General features: G+C 36.2%; 1 protein-coding gene across 1 annotated transcript in view; it reads left to right on the top strand.

The window, feature by feature from the left end:
* Positions 1-12,074, top strand: part of LOC123529242 (general transcription factor 3C polypeptide 1-like) — a 61,813-nt gene that overhangs the window by 8,301 nt on the left and 41,438 nt on the right. The window contains exons 3-8 of the mRNA XM_053520913.1: positions 414-523; positions 3,089-3,187; positions 5,494-5,636; positions 6,330-6,455; positions 8,952-9,072; positions 10,317-10,493. Coding sequence (XP_053376888.1) covers positions 414-523; positions 3,089-3,187; positions 5,494-5,636; positions 6,330-6,455; positions 8,952-9,072; positions 10,317-10,493 — 776 coding nt within the window. The remainder of the gene's footprint in view (positions 1-413; positions 524-3,088; positions 3,188-5,493; positions 5,637-6,329; positions 6,456-8,951; positions 9,073-10,316; positions 10,494-12,074) is intronic.

Raw genomic sequence — 12,074 nt, 5'->3', positions numbered from 1 at the left:
CTCTTGTTTGACAGGAGACCGGAAACGGACCTTTTTTTTGCCTTAGTGTATATAGTTAATTCAAACCTAACACACAGTTACACACAAGTAATTTTACTCTAAATTTACATATTTATATGGTATAGTAGTTGTTAAAGTTTCACATATGAAATTTGGGCATAATATATCTTTGAGAGAATTGACGAAGTTTGATGACACTGGTGTATGATTTCAAACACTCAGCCGAGTATATTATATGATTTAAGGTTTTAAAAACCATGATATTTTGATGTTTGTGTGTTGGCCAATCCATTTTAGAATGTACATTCTTACACTGGTGCTGTAATAAATTGTTGAAAATATAATTTATTTAATAAATTTGCTTGTATGTTATTATAAATGTGCTTCTGTTTATGTCTTTTTTTGCTATACAGGTATCACCATTAACACATTATGGATTAGGTTGTCAGAGAGAAAGAACTTCACATTTAGTTTAGATGACAACTCCAAGCCGTATCTGTGGAAGTGTGTTCTAGAGCTGAGGGTATATAAAACCTTATATTAGCACACCATCATCAGATGGTGGGCTATTCAAATCACTCTGCGTCCGTGGTCCGCCGTCCGTCCGTCCGGGCTAACGAATTGGTACTTGAGTGTCTAGCAGGTTAGGGTTTGGACTCTTTGTTTATATGACAGTCACTTTAAAAAGTGTCCAAAAGTGGGTTTATGTGACTAATTTTTGGGTTTATGTGGCTAAAATTTAACATTGAAAAGTCACTTAAATATCATACCGTGAGTACGTCCGTCCGTCCGTCCTTCCGTTAACAATTTCTCGTTATCGCATCTCCTCAGAAACTACCAGGAGGATTTTGACCAAACTTTGTCAGAATGATATATTGGTACCCTAGTTATGTCCCCCTGAAAATCAGACTGGTTCAACAATTTTTAGTGAGTTATGGCCCTTTGTTTATTTCTATAATTTACATAGATTTATATAGGGGAAAACTTTGAAAATCTTCTTGTCCAAAACCACAGAGCCTAGGGCTTTGATATTTGGTATGAAGCATCATCTAGTGGTCCTCTACCAAGATGATTCAAATTATTTCCCTGGGGGTCACATGGTTTATATAGACTTATATAGGGAAAAACTTTGAAAAACCTCTTGTTCAAAACCACAGGGCCTAGGGCTTTGATATTTTGTATGTGACATCATCTAGTGGTCTTCTACTAAGATTGTTCAAATTATCCCCCTGGGGTCAAATATGGCCCCACCCCGGGGGTCACATGGTTTACATAGACTTATATAGGGAAAAACTTTGAAAATCTTCTTGTCCAGACCACAAAGCCTACTAGCTTTGGCATTAATAATGTAGCATCATCTAGTGGTTCTCTACCAAGTTTGTTCAAATTATCCCCCTAGGGTCAAATATGGCCCCGCCCTGGGGGTCACATGGTTCATATAGACTTATATAGGGAAAAGCTTTTAAAATCTTCTTGTCAATAACCTACAACATTCAAAATTGGACCACATGTATGGTTTTGAGTGGCAAGTTGAACCTTGACATGAGTTGACATTGATTTTGACCTAGTGACCTACTTTAACATTTCTGTAGCTACAGCCTTCAAATTTGGACCACATGCATAGTTTTGTGCACTGAAAAACACTTTGACCTTGACATTGACCTGTGACCTACTTTCACATTTTTGAAGGTACAGGCTTCAAATTTGGACCACATGCATAGTTTCGTATTCCGAAATGAAATTTGACCTTGATTTTGACCTAGTGACCTACTTTCACATTTCTCAAGCTACAGCCTTCAAATTTGGACCACATGCATAGTTTTGTGTACCGAAACAAACTTTGACCTTTACATTGACAAAGTGACCTACTTTCACATTTTTGAAGGTACAGGCTTCAAATTTGGACCACATGCATAGTTCTGTGTTCCGAAATAAAATTTGACCTTGATTTTGACCTAGTGACCTACTTTCACATTTCTCGAGCTACAGCCTTCAAATTTGGACAGCTACAGCTTTTGAATTTGGACCACATGCACAGTGTTGTGTACGGAAATGAAATTTGACCTTGAGCTAGTCAATAAGTCTTGAAATTTGGACCACTTGCATAGTTTTGGTTACCGAAATAAACTTTGACCTTAAGATTGACCTAGTGACCTACTTTCAAATTTCTCAAACTACAGCCTTCAAACTTGATGCACATGCATAGTTTTGTGTACAAAGAACTTTGTCCTTGAAATTGATCTAGTGACCTACTTTCACATTTCTCAAGCTACAGCTTTTGATTTTGGACCACATGCACAGTGTTGTGTATGGAAATGAAATTTGACCTTGAGCTAGTCAATAAGTCTTGAAATTTGGAAAACTCAAAAAAGGCACATTGGTGAGCACCAGGATCACTCTGTGATCTCTTGTTTATCTTTCCACTGTAGGTCAATATCCATGAAGGAGAGCCCTTTGGCCTAAGTCAGATTTGCATGTAAAGCAGCATCTGCACAGTATCTTGAGTAGGTTATTAGGTCAAGGTTACAATGACCCTGTCTTCTGAAACAATTTTCATGGATTATTTCAAAACGATTAAGTTTGCTATATGGGACATATGTTATAAATGTTAGGGTTTAAACTTGATCATATTAGGAAAGAAGTTGTGCAAGGCAGCGATTTAACTCAGTTGATTAAGCACTCGCCCTGTAAGCAACAGGTACGAGGCTCAAACCCCTGATTGAACACACATTTTTATCGCCCTGTAATATTTGGAGACCAGCATAAGGCCTTGGCAAACTTGCGTGGTCAGTCTTACACTTTTAGTGTTGTGTACAACTGGAATCCGAGTACAGATTTTCAATTTGTTTGGGTATATCTTGCTGTACAAACTTTCATATTAGGAATGAGGATGTGTAAAGGCTTTGTTAGCTCAGTTGATACAGTACTTGTCTTGAAAGCAAGGGGTGCCAGGTTCCAGTCCCAGATTGACTGAACATTTTTCTCACCCTGTGACATAATGTTTAGCACAACCATTTGATAAAGGTGCCATTCGTACCTCAGTTTATTATATCATGGATACCTGTATAAATAGTATTCTGTTTTTCAGGGTCTAGAGTTCTATCGGTTGAGCAAACCACGGTCTGATCTTATTCCCTACAACAGGTTCCATTATATTGACCCAGAAACCAGACATAACTTAGAAACAGTAAGTATGATTATAGTAGCAAGATCTTAAAGCTCGTTGTATGGAACTTTTAAGTAAATTGCAGTGACCAAGAAACTTCTGATTGATTAATCAATTCCATAACAGGAGATTTTGAAAATTTATTCTTAATTCTGCAACAACAAATTACAAAATAAATGTTTTGAAGTACAGATACAGATTTTGACATGGTTTTGTCGAGCCCACTTGTGGAAGCGAAGACATAGTCAGAGCTCCAGATAAGCTTTTGAAGGAATTGGGTATTTACCCATCACTTGTTTTCTGAATTGGGTATTGGAAATCTGAATTGGGTAAAAATAATATTATAACCAAAGCTTTTCAAAAGTAATTGGGTATTTGCTAAAACCACTTGGGTATTTCACCAATCTCGCACAAACAATTTAGTAATAATGTATTGTGGCTAAATTGTACTGGATGAAACATGCTTACTGTTACAGTGTATATCATTAACAAGGTTAGACTATTTTTCTACATGCCTATTACAAAGTTAAAGATGTGTATTTCATTTTATAGTTCTAATTACATGTAATTTTAACCAATGATTTTTTTTTCTCCAATCATTTAATATTTTCTTGGAAACTTTCATTCCATTGTATCATGCGTATTTTTGGTCGGAGATCAATTAAACCATGATGATGAATATCCTGAATGATGTATTCACTGCAATATGTGCTCTCCCATAAGATGTTGGCCAGTATCTGTGGCACTTTATTATCACAAACAGATAAACTGTCTTTGCTGAACAACAAAATGTTTAGTTTGTTTGTGCTGCAACATTGTTTTTCTGCGAAGTGGTCAGTTTATCAGCGTATTTTTTTTGTTTAAAAGGCGTCCAAATAACACTCCTGATCAGACTGAATGGCCATGTGCTTTTTTCTGATAAATAGATACCTGTTTTGCTGTAATGTATAACCAGTCTGTTGTCTAGCGTTTTAACTATAATATGGAAAATCAGATACGCAAGTGGTTTTTACTGAATTGGTATTAGGAATTCTAACTTTCAGTATGCCTACTGTATGAATTCAGTTGGGCTGCAACTTTAATTGCGTAAATACGCAAATATGCAGCTTATCTGGAGCTCTGCATAGTCGTCCAAGTGGCTGTTTGGTGTATGTGCATGCATCAGGGATCATCCTACAAGGCGATTTGAGCGATATCATCGCTTTAAAGTCGGCCACTTCGCCTAATTATCGCCTCCGGGCGAAATCCAAATCACCGAGTTTTTCAGCGAGTGATTATCTGTTTACTTAAAGTTGTAAAACTTTATGCATATTCTAGATTAAATTATCGATAAATCCATAGTCAACCCTGCCTACTCGCCTGTCAAATTTCAGCCAATCGTAGCGTTAATATCCCACAGTGTCAATCAATAATATTGTAAGCCGCCGCCATTTTTGAAAATTTTCAATCGGCGTGTAAAAAGCCGATAAACTTAACGAGAGAATGATCATATGCTACAATTGTACATTATTCTTTCATTTTATTAAAGATTACTTAAAAATTAATTTCAATTACCATGATTACGGTCAATTTCTGTAAATGAATTGCTCGGGTACTGCGGATAAAAAATGATTTTGCAGATGACAGAACTGCTGTACAAAATATTTGTAAAAAGATCGCCATTACCTACGAGTTTGGTGTTATTTTCGAAAAAATAAATGAATGAAATGTATAAATCTGAACAAGTTGATGCAAAAATCAGGCATTATAAAAGCACGAGAATCGAAATATGAATGAAAAATTTCATGGCGTTTTGATCGTGCACCTGTTAAATTACGAGTTTCAGACATGTAAATTTCGGATAAAAACTTAAAGGCGACTTTTTCATAATTAAGTTTATACTTTATTTAGAAATTCATGAAAATGATAATGCAAAAATCAATTTCCCTAAATAATTACTGTTTATAAGTTACAGCTAGACCCATAGAAAGTGGCAGGAAACTGAATGCTAGGCCGATTCTTCTCCTTAAATTCCTCAACTTCTCCCTAAATTCTGCGGAGGGAGAAGTCACTTCTCCCTAAAATTTTGACCTAGGATGATCCCTGTGCGTGCGTCAGTCCGTATTTGTTTGTACGGACCATAACTTTGACATGCATGGAGCAATCTTGTTTATATTTGGCATTATTGTTAACCTCAGTGAGACAGAGTGTAATGCGCAAAACCCAGGTTCCTATAATCCAAAAGTCAAGGTCACAGTTGGAGGTAAGATGTCTTGTCAGATCTTGTCTGGCCCATAACTTATAATATTTTACCATTTGAACAGGTATATTTTGATGTTCATTTTCAGGAACATATTCCAGATGACATTTATCCTTTGAAAATGATTGATGAAGACGGTGTGCTTGGTTCATGTGTTGAATACAACTCCCGGAAGAATATAACCGAGCAGATTAGAGGCAGTAAACCCACACTTGCTGAAGCTATTGAGGAGTATGTAAATTTTCTTTTCAGTTTTACAGGACTTGAAATGAACATTTGTTAAAACTGATAAAATATTCAAGAGCTGCTATGACTGAGTGATTTGGGTACTAGTAATTTGCCATGGCTCAGATTCAATCATATAAAATTCACTTGCATGAGGTCATTTGTCATACCCAAGTGCCTATCCTTGCCTGAAGTAATCGAAAATCATTATACTCTATAACATACTGTTCACTACACACCATATCAAACAATAATGAAAACCACTGGGCACCATAACAAACCCTATTGAAAATCACTGCATAACAAAGCAGACATACTGATGAAAACCACAGGGTGCCATGACAAACCCTATTGAAAATTAATTAGTAACAAAGCAGACATACTGTTGAAAATCACTGGGCACCAGAAGTTGAAAACAGAGACAGTATTGAAAATCACTGGGCACCGTAACAAGCACTATTGAAAATAACTGGAGACATACTTTTGGAAAATATTGAGTACCGTAACAGATGTATTATTGATAATCATATAAAACCAAACTGAAACAAACTTTTCTAGATTGTCAAGGTAGGATTTACATTTGCTCTTAGCTATCATGAAAATTATTTGCTAGAGAGTTCATAGAACTTCTTACTAAAAAAGATAGATGACAGACTTATGAGTTTTAAGATGTATTTGTTGAATATATATGTTTTCTAGGTATGGGAAAACCCTGGTTATTGTTGCATCACAGTCGATTAGGCAGCGAACTCTGATAGGAGATGAAAATGACCCTGAGTTTGAATTTGATGCTTTCAGCTTTTGTATACTTGAAAGGATTGGCAGGTAAAATGATTTTCCTGGATTAAATTTTCGAAGTACAGTCGAGACTGCCTTAACGACCCCCTGAATTTAGCGACTCCCTGTCATATGCGACTCTATTTTATGCTCCGGACGCAATTTACTATTAAAAGAGTCTGAATTAAGCAACCCCCTGCCTTACGCGACAAGCGACTGTGAAATCAGGCTCCCAAATCGATTATTAGACCTTTTTCAGTGACTTTGAGATGCTCCCTCGCAAGATTTTACAAAGTTCTGTTCGTTATCTCGCGTGAAGTTGTTTGAGGCAAGAACTTATTTGTTTACAAAAAATGGCCAATGAAAAACATAAAAAAGAACTGTTTTGACATTAGAACAGCGTGTTAAGGCACTTGAATTGCTCGATTAAGGAAAACCAGCATATAAAGACATTGAAGAATTTGAAGTCGGTGCATAAATTAACAGTGTTTCTGGTGAAACAAAAAGATGGCAGTATTTAACAGGAAACAACAAAATAAAAACGGTTTAAAGATGCAGTCATTAAACGAATAAATTTCAGTGAACCATTAAAACACAAAGAAATAAAAATTATCATAAACCTCAGTGTGTAAAATAGTTCTAATGGGACATTTATATTTTACTGCTTCCCTTTATTTTCTTCCCAGATCATGAGCTTAAATTTGTTTTATCAACAGTCATACGAATGAGTGCAAATTATTTTAAATTTATATTTTATCAATATGCAGTTAAAGAAATAGTATTTAACATTTCACTCTCCTTAAAAACCTATTACACATGATATATGAGTAGTTATACTTTTATGTTAGTAATGAAAGGTCATCAATTTAAGTAGTGTTAAAACCCTGAATGTGCTTTGCTGTTCCAAGTTGGTCCTTGAAACAGTCTCAACTGTAGTTAAATTAAGATTGTACCCTAGTTAGTCAACTGGAATGGCCCTAGTGTTAACCCTAGTTAGTCAACTGAAAGTGTCCTACAGATAACCTTAGTAAATCCACTCTGTCTGCCCAAGTGTTAACCATAGTTAGTCAACTGAAAGTGCTCTAGTGTTAACCCTAGTTAGTCAACTGAAAGTGCTTTAGTGTTAACCATAGTTAGTCAACTGAAAGTGCTTTAGTGTTAACCATAGTTAGTCAACTGAAAGTACTCCAGTGTTAACCAAAGTTAGTCAACTGAAAGTGCTCTAGTGTTAACCCTAGTTAGTCAATTGAAGTGTCCTAGAGTTAACCTTAGTAAATCAACTCAGTGTGCCCTAGTGTTAACCCTAGTTAGTGAACTGAAAGTGTTCTAGAGTTAACCCTAGTAAGTCAACTGAAAGTGTCCTAGTGTTAACCCTAGTTAGTCAATTGAAGGGCCTAGAGTTAACCTTAGTAAATCAACTCGGTGTGCCCTAGTGTTAACCCTAGTTAGTCAACTGAAAGTGCCCTAGACTTAACCCTAGTTAGTCAACAGAAAGTGCCCAAGCGTTAACCCTAGTTAGTCAACTGAAAGTGCCCAAGTGTTAACCCTAGTTAGTCAGCTGAAAGTGCCCTAGACTTAACCCTAGTTAGTCAACAGAAAGTGCCCAAGCGTTAACCCTAGTTAGTCAGCTGAAAGTGCCCTAGAGTTAACCCTAGTTAGTCAACTGAAAGTGCCCTAGAGTTAACCCTAGTTAGTCAACTGAAAGTGCCCTAGTGTTAACCCTAGTTAGTCAACTGAAAGTGCCCTAGAGTTAACCCTAGTAAGTCAACTGAAAGTGCCCAAGAGTTAACCCTAGTTAGTCAACTGAAAGTGCCCTAGTGTTAACCCTAGTTAGTCAACTGAAAGTGCCCTAGAGTTAACCCTAGTAAGTCAACTGAAAGTGCCCTAGTGTTAACCCTAGTTAGTTCAACTGAAAGTGCCCTAGTGTTAACCCTAGTTAGTCAACTGAAAGTGCCCTAGAGTTAACCCTAGTAAGTCAACTGAAAGTGCCCTAGTGTTAACCCTAGTTAGTCTGCTGATTGTGACCTAGAGTTAACCCTAGTAAGTCAACTGAAAGTGCCCTAGAGATAATCCTAGATATTTAAGTGAAAGTGCCCTAGAGTTAACCCTAGTAAGTCAACTGAAAGTGCCCTAGAGATAATCCTAGATATTTAAGTGAAAGTGCCCTAGAGTTAACCCTAGTAAGTCAACTGAAAGTGCCCTAGAGATAATCCTAGATATTTAAGTGAAAGTGCCCTAGAGTTAACCCTAGTAAGTCAACTGAAAGTGCTCTAGAGATAATCCTAGATATTTAAGTGAAAGTGCCCTAGAGTTAACCCTAGTAAGTCAACTGAAAGTGCCCTAGAGATGACCCTAGATATTTACGTGAAAGTCCCTAGAGTACCTAAATCACTGAAGTGCCTAGAGTACCTAGAATTAACTGAAAGTGCCCTAGAGATAATCCTAGATATTTAAGTGAAAGTGCCCTAGAGATAACCCTAGTAAGTCAACTGAAAGTGCCCTAGAGATGACCCAAGATATTTACGTGAAAGTGCCCTATTTCAGATCAAGGTCTAGCGGTGAAGCATCACATGGGAAGCTCAGTCTACAAGTGTTCAAAGAGTCTTCCAAGACAATGTTTTACATGATGAAGAAATTAAAACGACTCCGTATCTTGAAAAAGCAGGTACAGTTTGTCATAATTTATTTACACTTCTAATTATCTCTGATTTAAGCTATGCAGTGTAAACTGCTTCCATGTGAAGAATTAGTCAAGCAAGTTTTTGGAATGTAGGAGGTTCTGTTTAGTTTTCCTCAATTGTCTTAAAAAGAGAAATATTTTTCTGTTTGTTAGGCTTTGTTTTCTAAGTGATTCTATCAGGTTTAGTAAACTAAACTGAATCAATATTTGTAAGAATGTTTTTGTCCACAACTATATGCTATTGTTAATTTTCTCCCACCAAAGGCTGTTCGTTCCTTGTGTGTCCATCTGTCTGTCAGAAATTGATCATGCTTATTTATGTTTATAGTTCAAAAAGTATTAGGGCTAGAATCACCAAGCCTCACTTAATTATTAATTATTTATTACTCATGACCTTTGCTCACATGTAGTTTTATCCCCCTTGACCCATTAAAAGTACAGTTTTTCCCCTTGATTTGGTAAAAAATAGTGATTTTTTACTGTATCCTGTATTAACAAACCTGTTAATGGATTTTCATGGAACTTTACACAAAGGTAGATCACTATAGGGCAGTGATGCATGCACAGTTTTTGTCAGGATGACTTCAGTAACCAGAGTTACAGAGTTATTGCCCTTTAATTAATTTGAATTCCCACATAAAGTAATCTATTGATGTACTTCATGAAACTTAACACAATTGTAGATCACTATAGGGCAGTGGTGCATGCACATCTTTCATCGGTATCTCTTCAGTTCTTGCAGAGTTATTGCCCTTTAATTGTTATAAAATTCATAAATTCCCACAAAACAAAGTAACCTATTATTGGATCTTCATGAAATTTAATATAGACGATATAAGTCAGAGTGTTTTCCCCTTGATTTGGTAACCAATAGAAACCAACAAATGGCGCAGTCCTTTTATACATAACATATATCTGGAAATTAAATATCTTTCAAAATATAGTCCCCATATTCACAAAAACAACCTATTCGGTGGGGATATAAATTCACTGAATATGGCTTGTTTGTTATTTACAGATGCATTACAGCTCATAGCAATTGAAAGACTCACTTAAAAGCTGGTCAAATAAGTTAAACAACATCAGTAAAAAGCCTTCTGGAATGACATTTAGTGATCATTGAAAGGATCAAAATAATAAACATTACTGTCCCTCACTGCAACATTATTTTTTGTATTTAAAAAATGATGCATGATTCATGAATTTATTAAATTAATGTTGTTTTCCAGAGGTTGACTGTGGTAAAGAAGCCAACTAATGCAAAGACAAACTGTTTCCTGTATCACCTGAATAGATACTACCAGGAAGTCGGGAACAGAATAAATCAGGAGTTAATGAACTTATCAGTATACCTGTCAGCAAAACCAGAATGCATGGAGGAAGTCTTCAAAGTGAAAACTGATCTTGTGAGTTACTGTGAAATCTTATTTTATTTTTTTTGGTGTGGGTGGGGGGGGGTGGGAAGGGGGGCTGAAGATTTTGTTAGAATAGTCTTGTTGAGCTGTGTCTGAGCACATTTTCCTTGGCCATCTTCTTAATTCATTTTCCTTGGCCATCTTGTAAAATCATTTCTTTGACTATCTTGTAAAGTCATTTTCCTTGGCCATCTTGTAAAGTCATTTGCCTTGGCCATCTTGTAAACTCATTTTCCTTGGCCATCTTCTAAACTCATTTTCTTTGGCCATCTTGTAAACTCATTTTCCTTGGCTATCTCTTGCAGTCATTTTCCTTGGCCATCTTATAAAATCATTTCTTTGGCTATCTTGTAAAGTCATTTGTCTTGGCCATCTTGTAATTTCATTTTCCTTGGCCGTCTTACAAACTCATTTTCCTTGGCCATCTTGTAATTTCATTTTCCTTGGCCATCTTGTAAAATCATTTTACTTGGCCATCTTCTTAAGTCATTTTCCTTGGCAATCTTCTAAACTCATTTTCCTTGGCTATCTTCTAAACACATTTTCCTTGGCCATCTTGTAAACTCATTTTCCTTTGCCGTCTTGTAAACTCATTTTCCTTGTCCATCTTCTAAACACATTTTCCTTAGCCATCTTGTAAACTCATTTTCCTTGGCCGTCTTCTAAACACCTTTTCCTCGGCCATCTTTTAAAGTTATTTGTCTTGGCCATCTTCTAAGCTCATTTGCCTTTGTCATCTTCTAAGTTCATTTCTGTTCCGTTCTCCACTATTGGTTTATTATATGGACACACATATCAGGAAGTAAAAATATATACCAGAAATATCATTTACATATGCAAAAATAATAATCTCTAAAGTTGAAATGAATAAACAAAAACTATCTCATTAAAATGTGCATTAGGTGTCATTATTCCTGTCTAAATGATTTATCGATGTCTTAATTGTTATTTGATATTCTGTTGTCGTGAAAACAATCTCAAAAAAATAAAATAAATCAAAATTTAATTGCTTCACTTAAAATTTAATTATCCGATGGCTTGAATTATTGTAAATATTCTTTTGTCTCAGGTGTTGGGCATATTTTATAGGAAAATAAATTTAAATAATATAATTTTTTTACACTGACATTCTTTCAACTGCCTCGATAGCCTAGTGGTAGAGTGTCCGCTTTGAGTGCAGGAGGTCGTGGGTTCGATCCCTTGCTTTGTCATACCAAAGACGTGAAAAATGGTACCAGTAGCTTCCTTGCTTGGTGCTCAGCATTGAAAGGGAAACTGGCCTCTTCTCTCATACCCTCGTGGTGATGGATTTCATCAGGAATGAGGTGTTGAGAGTGATTTATATAAGTTGTAGAACTTCCTTCACAATCGACCTAAAATAAATTATGTATAAACTTTCGGATGTGGCTTCAAATTGAGATCATATTTGAGCTACCAACATAGTGCTTTTGCAACCAGCATGGGTCCTACGCATTCATGCAGTCTGGTCAGGATCAATGCTGTTTGCTTTCAAAGCCTATTGCAATAAGAGAAACTGTTGGCGAACAACATGGATCCTGACCATGCGCAGGT

Source organism: Mercenaria mercenaria, chromosome 13 (assembly GCF_021730395.1).
Source record: "Mercenaria mercenaria strain notata chromosome 13, MADL_Memer_1, whole genome shotgun sequence".
Lineage (NCBI taxonomy): Eukaryota > Metazoa > Mollusca > Bivalvia > Venerida > Veneridae > Mercenaria > Mercenaria mercenaria.
This window is presented reverse-complemented; position numbering and strand designations above follow the sequence as displayed.